Source organism: Amblyomma mixtum, chromosome 5 (genome assembly GCF_055824585.1).
Source record: "Amblyomma mixtum isolate Tamu chromosome 5, ASM5582458v1, whole genome shotgun sequence".
Lineage (NCBI taxonomy): Eukaryota > Metazoa > Arthropoda > Arachnida > Ixodida > Ixodidae > Amblyomma > Amblyomma mixtum.
The window spans coordinates 179,662,096-179,679,772 of record NC_143016.1 but is presented as its reverse complement, the minus strand read 5'-3'; the positions used below and the strand labels follow the sequence as shown (position 1 = coordinate 179,679,772).

The 17,677-nt window shown below is 50.0% G+C and overlaps 1 protein-coding gene across 1 annotated transcript; it reads left to right on the top strand.

Annotated features, from left to right (window-relative positions):
• Positions 1-8,514: 8,514 nt before the first annotated feature.
• On the top strand, positions 8,515-16,589 carry LOC149344943 (uncharacterized). Its single transcript, XM_089547323.1, has 2 exons — positions 8,515-9,469; positions 16,564-16,589. Exons 1-2 carry the CDS (start codon positions 8,515-8,517, stop codon positions 16,587-16,589), a joined length of 981 nt encoding a protein of 326 aa, XP_089403449.1.
• Positions 16,590-17,677: the final 1,088 nt, after the last annotated feature.

The following is a 17,677-nucleotide window of genomic DNA, read 5'->3' as shown; positions in this document are numbered from 1 at the left end:
CCACAGAAGTCCGAACTGCTCCTCATCCGGCCTAAGAACCACCGCTGTCCCCGCTCCCCCATTGCCATTGAATTGAATGGTTACCCGGTACCTGAGGTTGGCACCCTCCGTGTATTGGGCTTGCACATCCAGAACGATGGCAAAAACACCACTACCCTCAAGAAACTCAAGCAGGTTGCAGGCGCGATATCGCACCTCATCCGCAGGGTTTCGGGACATCATAGAGGCATGAAGGAGCGCGACCTATGTCGCCTCATTCATGCCTTTGTCATCAGCCGTGTACTGTATACTACCCCATATTTACAACTATCCAAACATGACATAAACGCTTTGGATGCTTTGATTCGCAAGGCATTCAAGGTAGCACTTCATCTTCCCCTCAACACACCCACAGACAGATTACTAGGCCTGGGCCTCCACAACACGATCGGGGAACTGGTGGAGGCCCACCGACAGGCCCAATACATCAGGCTCACAAAAACTTCCACAGGTCGGTATATCCTGGACTCCCTGGGAATAAAAATACCGGCCAACGACCCAACCCTTCTCGCCATCCCACGATCCCTTCACCGAGAGCTTCTCATCAGGCCGCTCCCGAGGAATATGCACCCGTCCCACCATGAGCAGCGCCGCAGAGCCCGTGCGAAGGCACTCCATCGAGCGTACGGCCCCCAGCCGGACGCCGTATGGGTGGACGCTGCCTGCACGGGTGATGAAGCGACAGCAGCTGCGGTGGACTCCTCTTCATCCACCCTCCTCACACTACCTCTCCCTCCAGATACGTCCCCAGAGGCTGCAGAGGAAGCCGCCATTGCCCTTGCTATAACCCGCACGGAAGCCCGGTATATTTTAACTGACTCTAAAACTGCGATTCTAAATTTTGCTCGAGGCCGAGTTCATGTCCCTGCTTTTGGCATACTGGACTCGCCCGATGCACCCCCGCCCCGCCAAGTGGAGCTGATATGGGTGCCTGCGCACTCCGGGAATCCCGGAAACGAGGCCGCCAACCTTTTAGCCCGAGGTTCTTTAAACCGGGCTCAGGTGGCCTCGGATCGGGGATTCACGAAGGATCGCATGCACTCATTCAGTGAGCTGACCCAGGCATACAGAGCCTCTCGCCAGCTCTACCCCCCGCCCCACCCCTCCCTAGATAACAGACACGCAACACTCTGGCGCAGATTACAAACACATACTCTCCCCTCGCCCCTTACCCTAACCCACTATCATCCCTCCTTCCCCACTCCTGCTTGCGCCCTATGCCCAGAACCCTTCGCTTCTTCCCTCCACATCCTTTCCCTCTGCCCGGCGGACCCTCCCCCGCGGGACCTAGAGAACCTCAAGACCTGGGAGGACTGGGAGACCCTGCTGCACTCGGAGGACCCGGCCGTGCAGACCATCGCCACCGGCCGTGCTGCCAGTGTTATGGACCTCAGGAACATAAACACTTGAGTGAAGTGGGGTCGTGCGGGGACCCTGGGGCGTGCCCCGAATTCCTTTGTAAATAAAGTTTTCTCTCTCTCTCTCTCAAAGAACTAGTCTTTCATTGCAGCTGCCATTTATTTTCATTTCCATTAAGTGCAGCATTGATTCAGGTATACAACTCGATAGAAGTCATCCATGCGTTACTTCAGGGACTGCTGGTTTGCGAGTATTTGCTGACAGCCAGACATTACTATACTAGTAGACATGGTACCAAGTGGGCTGTTCTATGTGGTCTGCAGGACAAAGCTCAGAGGTCCGAAACAGCATTAGGCATCCTAAAGGCTCACACAGACAGAATTCAACTAGTAAGGATAAAACTAACAAGAGAGATGGTGACGAACGTTGCGCATTCCGTCCTGAAAACTCTGGAAGCAAGTGATTTATAGCTTGTGTGGGAAATCATGTTTTCCGGTTCCTCCTCTCTCACCGGAAGCTTGCTTTGCTCGCGCCTTAATGTCAAAATTATCAGGATATCGAAAAACGATATTATTACCTCCACGTTTATGTTAGCTAATGTTCTCTGTTACAAAGATCAAAATCCAAATTATATTTAGCATATTGGGCTTTCCGCAAGTTTGCTTGTTCGCAAAGCGCAAGAGCCCAGAAAAAGCGGCCGTCACGCACGCCAGCTAAAGATTTGGCAGGCTGTACAGGTGTGCAGAAGGCCTAATAGAAGGCCTTGGACCAACATAAAGGCCCAGAGATAGCAAACGAGTTTTTGTCCAACCCATGTTTTCCTAACCTTTCCGCAAAAGTTGTTACAAAATCACAGACGAACAATTGCTGAACACTCATTAGAAGCCGCACCTTCACGCCTTGAATTTTTTTTCACAATGAATGAATGAATGAATGAATGAATGAATGAATGAATGTTTATTTGGACAGAAATACAAAAAGTCTGTCGAGGAGGCTGACAAAAAGGCAACGAATGCCTGACTGTCGGTTCCCTTTCTGAAAACACAAAACACTCGAGCAACACGGGGTAAGAAAACTACATAAAGTATATACATACACTTAAAATGGAAGGTAAGTTACATGCAATAAATAACAGAAACAGTGAAAGCATGTTACACTTTCAAGGAAAACAATCATATCTGAATAGATAACAGGTACAAGTTCACTTTTTTTTTGAAATTTCCTAGAGATGACAATTCGTTTACAATACTGAGGATGGTAGGATGATGATTTAGGAAATCTGGAATTATAAAAGATAGCTTTTGCATACCGTAGTTTGTCCTTATCTTGCCTGTGTTGTACGTAGTGTGTCTTGTATTATATGTGTGCTCTTTTGGACGGTATGTTTTGAAAAAGGCGCTTTCATGATTTCTCGCAAACACAAAAAAAGCCTCCTCAGCGGAAAGCGATAGTCATTGAAAGCAGGTTGGCTTCACCAAGGGCATCACTGAGATAATGGGGAGTTACTTCGGCCGTCAGTGATCTCTTATGTGCACAGTGACAAATGTTATGCATGAGATCGCATCTTACGAGCACCATGAACGCAATAAAAATATCTTCCTTTACGCGTGATATTTGATCGGCAATTGAGCCAAGCACCTTCGTGTAAGCATTATGGCTCATGATGCATGGTTTGCGGAGTTTAAAGTCACGTTCACACTTGGGAATTCGGCGGCGAGAGCGAGCGGAATCTGCCGCCGCGGCAGAGATTCCGCGGGCATACCCAGCGGAAAGCCCGCTCTGTCCAGGACCGAATTCTGTCGCCGAAAAAAATTCCGCCGATTCTCATCGGCCAGTAGGACGGCGAGTACGAAGTTGCATTCCCGTGGCGACAAGTATGGCGGTGCCCTTCGATGGTTGACGCCTCGGTTCGGACTGGACTCGTCGTTGTTACTGCCTTCTTCAGCGCCTTCACTGGCCATAAATTGGCCACAGGTCTTTCGCTTCGTCTCATCTCGCCCACAAGAAAACGCATGATTAAAAAAATTTCTTTATTTTTTGTTATTTAAAGTGGCGATTCTGCCCCCTGTAGGCTTAAGAGGGGCGTCGGTTTTATGACAACAGTTCCTGTCCTAACCACCACGTGGCGTCACTAGGCTAAACGCCGTCGCGCTTCTGTTTTAAAAATGAGAATGTTAGAAATCGCTTAACATCCGACATTTAGCGTACGTAAGCGTGCACACGGTTATGGCATAAAGATACAATCGATTAACCTCTTGCCATATCTCTGTACGCCGCGAGCAGACGACCAACGTAGACGTGGTGGCCAGCAAGTGTGAACGAGGCAGCATTTCGGCAGCGGCGGATTTCGCTGGTCGCCGCAGCCGAAACGCCCAAGTGTTTGGTGGTTTTGTTTATGGGGTTTAATGTCCCAAAGCGACTAAGGCTATGAGAGACGCCGTAGTGGAGGGCTCCGGAAATTTCGACCACCTGGGGTTCTTTAACGTGCACTGACATCGCACAGTACACGGGCCTCTAGAATTTCTCCTCCAAAGAAATTCTAGCCGCCGCGGCCGGGATCGAACCCGCGTCTTTCGGGTCAGCAGCCGAGCACCATATCTACTGAGCCACTGCGGCGGCGAAACGCCCAAGTGTGAACGCGCCATAAGTCCGAAAGCGATGCATGCAGTGAGGGAGGCCGTAGTGCAGGGGTGCGAATAATTTCGACCACATGTGGCCATTTAACGTACATTGACATTATGTTTAACACTGGCCTCTAGCATTTCGCCTCTATCAAAATGCGACCGTCGCGGCCGGAATCGAACCCGCATCTAAGTCGGCATTATGGGTGACCTCTGCTCGTTGGATCTATTTGCCGTCCTAAAACGCCACAGCTAGCGCTTCAAAAGTTTCAGTGACCACTTATACTGCTCTGGTGTCCACTGAATCAATAACGTTACAGTCTTTGATAAGCGTTTACAAGCCACAGGCTCTTTTCAAAACTGAAACTCTTATCGGAGACTGATTGCGGACTTGTTTGGTGATCGGCATAGCAGAGACGCGTGCCGCTGCAGCGCTTTTGTGTGCTCGGTCGGTTATGTGGTCTTGGCCTTACGGATTCATGGCGCGGTATTCCGTAGATTCTGTACAGCCATTCGACATAGTTGATGGCCTTCTCTAATCTGATATAGAAAGCTTGAGATTGAAGGTTCCAGAAACAAGCGAGGTACATTATCACATATTTTACTGTGAGGTGCAAGCCACTCACCGCCTAGAACAGCCAAACTCATAAGTGGCCTGGCAACCCTGACTGTCTCCGCGCGTTCCCTCTCGAAGTGCCGAGTCGGGGAGAGAGCCTTCAGCCGCGAGCGGAGACGCTGCCGTCTGTATTTGAAGCCTTTTGTTTGTAACTGTTCGACGTAGAATAAATGCATCCGTGCTCACATATGGCGCAGTCGACGTCCCGAACCTCGGTGTAGCCCGCCCATTCGAAGCCGCAAGCCACTTCACCGAAAGCCAGAGTCAACGTGTGTCGAGCACCAGCAGCCAAAGCCCAACGCCCGTCTCACCGCCGCCGCCGCCGCCATGCCGCTCATAAACTGGGAGGAAGCCACCGCCTCGGACCTCGCTGGTTTTACAGTGGACTTCTTGCGAGATGAACTATCGCAACGCAATTTGGACAATACTGGTTCCAAGGACGAACTTATTTCTCGCATCCTTGCTGACACTGCCGCAAAACGAGTCCTGCTACCGGAAACAACTGGATCAGTCACCGAGACGCAGCCCGCTCCAACTCAAGGTGACCAGTTTTTCCAGCCTATGCCAGTGTTCAGCGCCGACCCCGTACAGAATATGCAGATTTTGACCGCCTACCTTCAAAATCAACTAGCTTTGTCACTGTCACAAGCCTCTACGAGAGCAGTGCACGTAACAACTTTGCCGGACTTGTCATTAACGCTTCCGACGTTCAGTGGCGACGGAGGGTTATCCGTAACCCGATGGATAGACGATCTCGAGCGCACCCAACAGCTTGCCTCTTGGGAACCCGCTACCCTGCTAGCCATCGCCCTCTCAAAACTTCGTGGCCCAGCCGCTGACTGGAAGGAAATCACTGGCCACCAGCTAAAAACTTGGTCAGAGTGGAAGGAAGCGCTTATAGCGCAGTTCGGCGAGCGACTGTCGCTTATACAGTGGCAGGAACTTGTCGGTGCGCGTGAGCAAAGCCCCGGTGAGAGCCTGGTTACCTATACTTTCGCCAAGCTCAAGATAATTGGAAGGTGCCCGCTTTCATTGACTGACAAAGAGCGCATCGAATATTTAATTCAGGGCATCCGTGATGAGCAAGTGGCTACAGCGATCGTCGTTCAACGCCCGAAGACTGTCCAGGATTTCGTCAGCATCGCTTCAGAAGTTGATCGTGCCATGGACCACTCCCGCATGACTAGACTGTCAAAGCCATCCGCGCCAATTTCAAGTCGACAGCCGCATCCTATCACCTCCAGTGCTACAGCTACGACCGAGAGCACTGCAGACATCCGCCAGCCTTCCCAACCTATAAATAGCACCTACCAGCAACCAAACCGTGCAAGGCTGCCGCCCTCAAGAATATCCAACCTGCCACCTGCTGACCAAGAACATCGGTACGAGGCAATCTCTTCCAAGTATGGTGCACCTGCCTACAGACGAGGGCAAGACCTAAGCGAAGCAGTATGTTATAGCTGCAAGGAAAAGGGCCATCTGGCTAGCAACTGCACTGAGAAAGGACAGCCCTCCCGAGACAAGACGCAAACAATCCCTAAAACGCCAACAGCTTGTGTTGGCCGCACTGAGGACCCTTTGCTTGGATCCATGCTCAGGAGTGCGGTTATTAATGCTCACGTCAAGGGCCTTGGAGAGATCAATGCCTTCCCAGACAGTGGTTCCAACGTCACTATCCTCGCTGCCAGCCTAGCTGAAAACCTCAGCATAGAGCCGTGGACAAAGCCACCCCTTCTCGTCGTAGGAGGAGCCTCCGTCGCGCCTCAGGGATCTGTCTTCTTGCAAATCAGCGTAGGCCCCCTCTCTGCAATTGTGGAAGCAGCAGTCCTTCAGAGAAATGCCCTTCCCCTTATTCTGGGAGAGGACTGGTTTTATGCTGCTCAAGCGGAACTTCATTTCAGACCACCACACCTTCCTGTTATCTGCCAACCCTCTACAAACACTGTCGTGCTGTGCAAAGAGGAACTGTTACCGCGGATGTCCAATGCAGTGATACTTAAAACATCAACTTTGTCTCGCTTTGACCCACCGCATACCACCAGCGAACCCCTACAAGTGGATTTTGAACCAGACGAACACGAGCCCGTGTGGAGCAAGCTCAACAAGGCAGCCCAGTCTCAAACTCAGCCAGCAGACTACAAGAGCCCAGCCCAGCCAGCCTCATGCAGCGTATTTCCTTCTGAGCCATGTTCATCCACGCCCAACAGTTTCCCTGATATCGTCATCGGGACCCAACTCAAGCCCGAAGAACAGCCAGCAGTGAAGCAAAGTGCACCGCCACTCACGTCTCTTCGCTACCAGTCCTGATGACATTGGCCTTTATGAAGGCATCGAGCACGAGATCAACTTACTGCCGGATGCAAAGCCTTATGGACGGCAACCATACCGCTACACAGCCAGTGATCGGAAGTTCCTCGAAACCCAAACAGCATCTCTTCTTCAAAATGACATCATCCGTTCTTCATCTAGACCTTGGGGATTTCCTGCCATTGTCGTGACGCAGAAAGACAAAAAGAGCCGCTTCATCCCGAACTTCTCGAAAGTTGCCGCACCTCTGCAAGCTGTCATCCGAAAGGCTGACTTCGAGTGGACAGTTGAGTGTCAACAAGCCTTTGAAGCCTTTCGTGCCGCACTTACAACAGCACCTATACTGGGACACTTCCACAATGAAACTGCTGTGCCTATAACCTCTACAAAAGATGCCTTGAAACATCTCCACTCAGTGTTTTACAGGTTCGGTGCTCCTGACCATTGTTTGTGTGACCATGCCAAGTCATTTGAATCACACCTGTTCAAGAACTTCATGCATACGCATGGTGTGAACATACACTTCGCAGTAGCTTACAGGGCAGCTAGCAACGGACTGGTGGAACGTGTCAATGCCACACTTGTGACCGTCCTCCAAAAACTATGCAACAATGATCAGGCACTGTGGGTCTCCAAACTCGACCCAGTGCTAGTGGAGCCCACATGCGAAGCCGTGCAACCTATCCCGAGTCCTGACGAAGACAATGCCGAGCAAATGCCACCTATGACCAATGAGCCGGATCAGCCAACTGGTTCAGCGAGTCAGCGACCTCAGCGTCACCGTGCACCACCCAGGCGACTGCTTGACTACGACTTTGCCAAAGTAGACTAATGTTCCTGTCCAAGAGGACTTGGACTTGCAGGCGGGGTGGGATGTGAGGTGCAAGCCACTCACCGCCTAGAACAGCCAAACTCATAAGTGGCCTGGCAACCCTGACTGTCTCCGCGCGTTCCCTCTCGAAGTGCCGAGTCGGGGAGAGAGCCTTCAGCCGCGAGCGGAGACGCTGCCGTCTGTATTTGAAGCCTTTTGTTTGTAACTGTTCGACGTAGAATAAATGCATCCGTGCTCACATTACTCGTACCAAGTTATCGTCAAGCAAGGCGGCAGTTGGGGCTGGTTGGTGGCACAATTCATTTCATTTCAATTATTATAACCTTAAAAGCCCCAAGGCATTACGTAAGGAGGGGGATTTGCCGGTTTCGATGCGGCGAATTGCGGTGTAAGCATGCATAACGACAACAGAAAAAGTCATGGGAACCAAAAGAACTTCAAAAAGCAGAGTAACTGAAAAAGAACAAGACACAACAGGCATCATAGAGCAAGAATGATATTGTCACGTGCTGCGCATGGGTTCTGAGGAACTAAGAAGACGTGCGGCGGCTGGAAGAAGAAGAGAAAGTCCAGTATCCTGCCGCCGGCGCACCAGGCTCTTCTCGACCTGCCTTGTAACACTAACAGTGTGGTGCAGGTGCCTGTAACAGTGTGGTGCAGGTGCTGGGTCGATCACCATGGACCCCTCTCGCAACCGCTGCAGCCGAAGAATCGCCGGATTGCCACCGTTGCCCGTGCAAATGCCCAAGGAACCCGACGCACGTCCGACCGGCGCAGCAACGCCCGCTTGGCAGCACTACCGCGAGCCGCGGACGTTTTCCGGGAAGGCTGGCGAAAACGTGGATGATTGGCTCACCAATTACAAGCGGGTGAGCAAATACAACGGCTGGGATGCCACTCTTCAGCTGGCCAATGTGGTCTTCTTTCTCGATGGCACCGCGCTAACTTGGTTCGAAAACCATGAGGCATCAATAACGAGTTGGGACCGCTTCATGGAAGAGCTCCGCAGCTGCTTCGGGGATACCGTTGCCAAAGGAAAATGCGCTGAGCAGTCTTTGCTTCAGAGAGCGCAAGTGCCTGGAGAGACCTGCACGACTTATATAGAAGAGGTCTTAAAGCTGTGCAAAATCGTTAATCCCAGTATGTCCGACGAAGATCGCGTTGGTCATCTCCTCAAGGGCATCGCAGAGGACGTCTACAGCTTTCTTATTAGTAAAGAAAATTTAGACTCGCCCACGGATATCATCAAGCACTGCCGCACCTTTGAAGCTCTAAAACTGCGTCGAATTACTCCCAAGTTCGGTCGCCTGCCCAACGTCACCACCGTCGCCAGCGTGGATTTCCACGAGCCTGTGAATGCGGCGACTCTCCCTGACGTCATTCGTCAAATCGTGCGTGACGAACTCTCCCGGCATCAAGATCTTGCGCGCCGCAGTGAGGTCCCGTATGAGAGCTGTTCTCTGCAGGCGGCTCCCGCCTACCGCTCCTCCCCTTGGAGTTTGTCTGGCAAGGCCCCTACCAGTGCTACTCGCATTGATTACAGCGACGCTCCCCGGATCACCCGCCCCGGCCCCAGGGCGCCAGCTCGTCCGCAACGCCACCTGCGGCAGCCGGAGTACGATGGTCGTTTCGACACTGGCTACGAGGAGTGTTATCCCGAGTGCCCCCCCGACCCACCACTTTGTTACCGCTGTGGTATGATCGGTCACATCTCTAGATTCTGCCGTCGCCGGGGCCATTTTTCCCGCTCCCAACGCCAATGGTCGTACCCTCGCCCGAGTTTCAATGCGCCTGTTCATGACCGTGTCTTCACATCGTCTCAGCGCCCATCGAGTTACGCGCCACCACGGAACGACTCCCCTGCCTCTGACCGAAGTCTGACTCCACCTCCGCACCGCTCTCGCCGCTCGCCTTCTCCCCAACGTCGTTCCCCACCGTCCCCGGGAAACTAGCGTGTGCGGCCGATGGAGGTGCGGTCGCCGGATCATCGATAGTGCCAATTCCTCTGCCCATTGTTATGTTAAGGAACCGCCTTGAAGTTTTAGTGGACGGTATTTGCGTCATGGCCTTAGTGGACACTGGTGCCACGGTGTCAGTGATGAGTACAACTTTCAAGAACCGTCTGGGTCGTAAAATAATGTTCGCTTGGGCTCGTGCTGTTATATTCCGGGGTGTAGGGGGAGAATCATTGGTTCCGATTGGTATTTGTTTTGTGAATGTAGTGATCGCTGGCCACATGTTCCGAACTGAATTCACGGTGCTCCCTCGTTCTACGCATGACATCATCCTCGGTATTGACTTTTTGCACCAGTGCGGCGCTACTCTCGACTTCCGCAGTGTGGCATATCGTTAAGTCCTGGCCTTCGGTCAGCTCTCATAGAAGACTCGCCAGTGGTTGCCCAAGTGTTTTCTGTCTCTGAAGATACCGTCGTTCCAGCAATGTCTGCCATATTCGTTCCCATTGTGTCCTCGAGCACGATTTCTGATGCCTTCGATGCTGTGGTGGAACCTTGTTCCCTTAACTGTGCAAAGAAAAGTGTGCTAGTACCCCGCAGCGTCGTCCATGTGACCAAGGGCCATGCCACTCTTTGGACTGTCAATCATTCCAACGAACCTGCAGTATTGCCATGTGGTTTAAAACTTGCTGGCTTTGAAGAACGTTTTTCTGTACCAGTTGCCGCGATCACTGACAACGTGTCTCGTCCAACTAGACGCCGCGATCTGAGCGACTCTCAATTCCTAGCCATGGTCAACAAATTCCTACCCACTAGCGACCGCCAGGTACTAGTGGCCGTTCTTATGAAGCATGCGGACGTGTTTGACTTTGGTCGCGACCAACCACCGCCGATTCCAGCTTCCCGTACCCATCACATGATCAATACTGGATCTGCACAGCCGATTCGACAGAAGCCATACCGCGTCTCGCCTTCCGAACGTCAGATAATCGATGAACAAGTCCGTGACATGTTGCACCGCGGCATCATTCAGGAATCTTCAAGCCCGTGGGCTGCTCAGCAAGTCGGAACGCAACAAGTCCTTCAGCAAGTCGGAACGCAATTACACTGTAACAGAGCAAGAGTGTCTCGCCGTTGTTTTCGGCGTGCAACGGTTTCGTTCGTACCTTTATGGACGTGCTTTTACATTCGTCACAGACCATCACTCTCTGTGCTGGCTGGTCAATCTACGCGACCCCTGCGGTCGGTTGGCCCGCTGGGCGTTACGCCTCCAAGAGTTTAACTTCAAAGTGTCTTACAAAAGTGGCCGCCAACACGCCGACGCAGATTGCCTCTCGCGGCTGCCGCTCACGGTTACTACTTCCGATGATGAAAACTTCGACGACTATCTCGCTGCCGTTTCCCAAGAGTTTCCAGATCTTGGCACTTTCCAGACGGAACAACGCAAGGATCAGCACTTGGCGCCGCTTTTTGCCGAAGCCCGTGACCCGACATCCGCAAGCCCTTTCTGCATTCGCGACGGTTTACTCTATAGAACGAATTACTTGCCTGGAGGTGCGCGCTTTCTCCTCGTCGTTCCGGCTACTGTGTACTCCTCTGTTCTGCAGGCAATGCACGATGACGTCACGGCTGGGCACTTGGGGTTTGCCAGGACCCTTAACCGCATCAAAGAACGTTTTTACTGGCCAAAAATGCGTCACATGGTTCAGCGCTACGTGGCCACCTGCGTGCAGTGTCAGCGGTTCAAGCTTCCCACGACTTCTTCGCCTGGACGCCTGCATCCTGTGCCACCTCCAAGCACGCCATATGAACAAGTTGGACTCGATCTGCTCGGCCCGTTTCCCCACTCGTCCAACGGTAACCGCTGGATTATAGTGTGCGTTGATCACCTCACCCGTTACTGTGAGACCGCCGCCCTACCTTGCGCCACCGCTGCTGAGGTCTCGCTCTTCCTTCTTCGTGCTGTCATCCTCCGGCATGGGCCTCCTCGAGTTGTTATCAGTGACCGCGGTCGCCAGTTTACGGCAGACGTTGTGGAAGAGCTTCTGCGTCTTAGTTCATGCCATTTTCGCCACTCGACGCCGTACCACCCCCAGACTAATGGACTGGTTGAACGTACCAATCGGACACTCACGACCATGCTGGCCATGTATGTCGATACCCGCCATAAGAACTGGGTCGACGTGCTTCCCTTCATTACATACGCCTATAACACGTCGAGGCATGAAATAACTGGTTACAGCCCATTCTTCCTTCTTTATGCCCGTCCGCCTCGAAGCTCCCTCGACAGCATCTTACCTTTCTCTCTCGACACCGAGCCTTCTATTGCCAACACTCTATGTCGCGCTGAAGAAGCCCGTCGGATTGCCCGGATACGCACCTTGGCATCACAGCATCGCTCTAAGCAGCGTTATGCCCGTCGGCGCAAGGATGTCTCCTACCTGCCCGGTGACGTTGTATGGTTGTGGACGCCCCTACGCAAGCGTGGTTTATCAGAAAAGCTGCTATCCCACTACACAGGCCCGTTCATCGTTGTTGCTCGCCTCAATGACCTCAACTATGTCATCTCTCCCCAATCAACGCAATTAAGGACGCCGCTCAAGGACAACCCAGGTCGTGCATGTCGCACATCTGAAGCCCTTCCACTCTCGGGACCCTGATTGATTGACTGGCCCAGAGGGCTTCGTCTGCGAACGGGGAAATGTCACGTGCTGCGCATGGGTTCTGAGGAACAAAGAAGACGTGCGGCGGCTGGAAGAAGAAGAGAAAGTCCAGTATCCTGCCGCCGGCGCACCAGGCTCTTCTCGACCTGCCTTGTAAATAGTATTTGTAAATAGAACCTGTAACAATATCAATGTTCCAGACACAGGATGCATATTCAACATTGCAGAAAGCAAAATTGCAATGCATGGTGCTAGTTATCGCATAAATGATGAAACATCTCAAATATATGTTGTTTTTTCCCGAAATGCTTTATGATCCATGCATGAAGCAATGTCTTTAACAAATTTCAGAGTGTCATTGCTTTGGGGCAAAATTATTGGCTGTAAGCGGAAGTGTGGCCGCTTATGAGGGCCATCGGGTTATCGTGGTTGAGGCAGGGTCATGATCTTATTCCGGCGGTGGTTGAGGCAGGGTCGTGATCTTATTCCGGCGGTTAGCAAAGCTTGCCATTTATTTATTTATTTATTTATTTATTTATTTATAGATACTGCGATCTTGTACAGATAATAGCAGGGTGGGACAAAACAAAATACAAGCATATAAACACACACAAATTCACAACATTTACAGGCACTTTTCAAACAGAAGTAAAGAATTTTGATTAACAGTCTCGCTATTAAGTTTATTCCAATCAGTAATTGTCCTCGGAAAAAAAGAATATTTAAAGCAGTTATTTCGCGCATTCAAAGGGGTGATTGTTAGTGCATGCCTTTGTCTCGTGTTATAACCTGAGGAGTAAGAAAAATAATTAGAGGTATCAACTTTATAATGCCCTTTTATAAGCTGGAAAAAAAAACTTTAGTCGACAAACACGATTGCGCTCAGTGACGGGGGGTAACCCACTTCGCCTCACGAGCTCACTTACAGATGCACGGCCATATGAGTTAAAAACAAATCTAACCACTTTATGCTGTATTCGCTCTAATTTCTGAATGTTTGTTAACGTGAAAGGGTCCCAAATGATTACGGCATATTCTAGTAATGGACGGATGAGAGAATTGTAGGCCAATAGACGAACACTAGATGGGGATGACTTTAGGGAGCGCCTCAAGAAAAATAGCTTCCGCATTGAGTTTGCTACTACAGCGTCTATGTGTTTTGACCACGAAAGGTTGTTAGTAATCCATAGGCCCAAATATTTATACTCTGTCACTTCTAATAATGATATGCTTCTAATAATGATATTTGGTATTATGATGAATGCATGAATTAAGCATAGGTGCGAAATTACCGACCGTGGTTTTGGAGTTGAGAGACGAAGCAACTGCTTTAGGCTGGTGACGCTGGTGTCTCTTGATAGCAAGAGGTGATGTACCGAGCTGCGGGATTTTCAATGGATTCCATTTCGATGGATAGGTAAGATCCCGGCGGGTGCCGGAATGAAGATGCGTACTGTAATTTTTGGCGTACAAATGATTGGTATGCTGTTTTATGCCATTAGATGAATATTTGAGATTTCGTAGCAGGTAACAACGAGAGCGTGAAGCGTAGTAGTCAATAGTTTCAATGCGACTGACCCTTGAAACTGATGATGTCACATGTACACCTAGATATTTGACGTTTGTGTTACATCGATAGGGACTTGCGAAACGTTGTAAGCATCATGTGCCAAGGTGTTTTACGAGCAAAGGACAATGATTTCCCCTTAGCAATAATTTTCACTTAGCAAATAAAATAAATAAATAAAAGCTACCTGCCATTTTTCACTCCATGTTGAAATAATGTGCAGGTCGTGTCGCAGGTTATAGGGGATTGGAAGTAATTAGCGGATGCGAACTGTGAGCATCCTTTTATAAAATTCTCTCGCCAAAGCATTAAATTAGTGGGCAATGTGAGGCGTGAAAGCTTTGCGAGTAGGTGATAGTAAGATACGTGATTCAATACCTTAGAAAAAGGTAAAAAGATTCCATCAGTTTGTAAGTTTCCGTCCATTCCCTGGAGAATGCCATGTGGGAATTTAGCGAGCTCTGTCTCACAACGAGAGTGAGTTCCTGAAGCCGGGCTGATGATGATAAAAGGAGTTAACTTCGTCAAGATAGGTCTTTAAGCTTGAAGATATAATGCGCTGGAGTAGGTCGGAAGGGATGCTAGTCAGAGAAATTGGGTGATAGTTGGCTGGACATACACGGTCACCTGTTTTGAGAATGGGGACAATTTATGCTCTTTTCCAATCAATACTTAGGCATGTAACTGATGCCACTTGCTGATGGATGCCACGCGCTACGACTAGAAACCTACAAGGCACAAAGCAAGAGCTATAAGACAAGCTTACCTTGTGCACGCTTGACTTGCGGCAGTTATTTTGTGCTTTTTTATGTTTCTATTGGCAGCGCGTGGGTTCCAACCGTGAGTTGTTTTCAATCTTCTGCACTCGTTTTGCCAATCGAGGTCATGGCACATGGATAGAAGAACCGCGGAGAACCATCCAATTGTTGTAGGTACGAATTGCGCACAAAAGACACACACAGGAAAAAAACACACGAAGGAGACTGAAAGAGCGCTCTTTCAGTCTCCCTCGTGTGTTTTTTTTTCTGTGTGTGTCTTTTGGGCGCAATTCGTACCTACAACAGTATGCACCAACTCACTCAACAAGAACTTCTTAACGATCTGATTGTGCGGGACGGGTAAGATTAAGCGGCAGGTTCGACGCAGTGAAGGTCTGCGGATCGGTTATATCGAGTTCTCCCACGATCTGCCTTCCTTTGGGGGTCGCGGTTAGGTAGGTTTTTGGCGTGTGCGCGGCTACTGACGAGGCGGTGCGCAGCCAGGCTGAAAATCATAGCTAAGTGCAGCAGTGGCGTAGCTCATGAATTCGCTTGGAGGTATTCCTCACTAAATTTGGTGGCTCTGGCAGCGCATGCGTAGCTAAGTGCGTGTTCCTTTGACATAACGCCCGAATGTGACGGTACTTGAAGCTGTAGTGAGGGCGGCAGCATTCTAGTCAACTCTGCTTGCACGGCGTCCATGATATCTCCCGCAACTAGGCAGCGTTTGGCGTTGCCACGTGGAGGGAGCGTGCTGGTACTTCGCCATGACGGTAGTTCTGAAGAGCTGTACAGCCAGGCTCTTATCAATCGTAGACGCGTTGGTGCAGAGTTCTGGCAGCAAGGCAGACAAGCAGATATGTAGGCACGCAGAAGTCATTTCAAGAAGCGAACTTCTTTTTGGCAGAAATTTGCCGAGTAAGAACACCACCGGACGTAGGCAGTATCAGCAATTTTACTCGAATATTCGGCGGCAAAAATGTCTGCCGCTCTGAGCAGCACTCAGTTTAAAATTTGGACAGAATGCACCTCAACCAAGGCAATAGTCATAACCATGACATTGTCACGTAGTGATGACGGCAGTCCCCCCAGTCAAAAAGACAGCCGAAAAGAGTTTCGAACAGAATGGGTTGACTCGCGCCCAGAAAAAACTGAATGACTTGGCGGCAGCGTTAGCAACAACCTTGCTCGGCACTCGTCGAACAGAATGCTTCCCGTTCTCGGCGGATCTCATTTTAGAGCTGGCGAAAATCCATCGGGATAAGGCGCCACAGCAACAACAACAATCTTGAAAAATTTGGAAGCAATTGCGCCTGGCTTCGATCATTCGATATAAATTTGTTCACATCTTGCGACAGAGGCAAAATTATAAACCCGAGTGGAGATGGCTTTGCGCGTGAATAAACAGCGCGAAGATTCGTGACAATATAAGCTGGCGCAAGTGATCGTGGTTGCTTTGTAACGTTTCCTTTAACAGTAACACCGTGTTCCTAATGTGATGAATGAAAAAAAATTTAAAAACTAGCGAGAAATATCGCAATTTGACAGATTGAAAAAAAAATTGCACAAAAGTATTCAAAGAACTAACAGAGCGGGATAGGTGCTTTCCTCTTTTTTTCTATCAACTTTAGTGATCTCTTTGGGTCAGACAAGGAAAGATGAATGAGGGGCTTGTTATAACACACGCGACGGAAACCAGCAGTCACCGAGATCAAGGAGCATAGGGGATGCATTTTTTATTAATATTTAGAAGAATAAAAAATAGTCCCTCTGCTCCTTGATTTCGATGACTTTTTGCTTCCGTCAGGTCTTGTATATGAGGTTTGTTCATCTCTCCTTCCTTTAGGAGTGCTGCTTGCACTCAGGCGGTGAACGAAGGTAGACCGTATATTATGGTAAGCACTCGCTGCTTCCAATGCACAATGCGGCCCACGACGAATCTAGGCGTTCAAAACTCGCTCTTTGGCGTTGTAGGCCAGATACTTCAAGCATAGCTGTCTCATTATCCACGACACCCTACGTCTTAGCTTCCACTTTTAAGAAGGCACTTTTTCGATCACTTGCATAAGGGAAACAGCAACTTCGATCGTGGGGACTAAATCACAGCAGACATCCGCACACTTCCCAACTTGAATGAACCAGAAAATATATTTTACTGTTTAAAACCAGGAACACAAGGAAAAGTTATTCCATATCTTCCAAGAATACCCGTGGCCCATCAAGCAGCCTCATGCGAACTCCAGCGAGCCCGAAAGTGATTAATGTGCAACCTTCTCGTGCATATCTTGCAAACCAGAGCGAACGGCAGATTTCGAAATTAGAAACCGCTGGAAAAAAAAACTTACTGACTTCCAGCTTACTGACTTACTGACTACCAAGAGAAGGCAAACGTAGCAGGGGGCGGGATAAAGATAGGTGGGCGGTTGAAATTAAGAAGTTTGTGGGGATACGTTTGCCGCAACTGCAAAGGACAGCGTTAATTAGAGAAACATTGGAGAGGCCTTATCTCTGCAGTGGGCGTAGACAGGCTGATGATGATGATGACTCCGAAACTTAACGTGCTGAAAATTTCTGATGTATAAAATATGGTTTGGTTTGGTTTGGTTTGGTTTATGGTGTTTAACGTCCCAAAGCGACTAAGGCTATGAGAGACGCCGTAGTGGAGGGCTCCGGAAATTTCGACCACCTGGGGTTCTTTAACGTGCATGGTGGTACAGGTTTAATCATTCATGCAGGTGTACAGATAGTGTACCAAAGCTCTGGTAGATCACAAAATGCACAAGGGAGGGGAAAACCTCAGGTTGCTAGAGCCAACCTTTCGACAAGGGGACTTGTCTTCGTCTGGGCAAAGCGTTCATCATCGGCAGGGATTAAATAGGGCCTTCGCTCCGAGGAGGAAGACCCCGGGGGTGGGGAAGGAAAGTGGTGTGGGAGGGGATGCGTGTCAGGAAGGGGAGGGA

Coding starts and splice junctions, on each gene's coding strand:
- LOC149344943 (XM_089547323.1), top strand. CDS start 8,515: ATGCCCAAGGAACCCGACGCACGTCCGACCGGCGCAGCAACGCCCGCT. Junction 9,470..16,563: donor ACCACTTTGTTACCGCTGTG/GTATGATCGGTC, acceptor TCCTTCCTTTAG/GAGTGCTGCTTGCACTCAGG.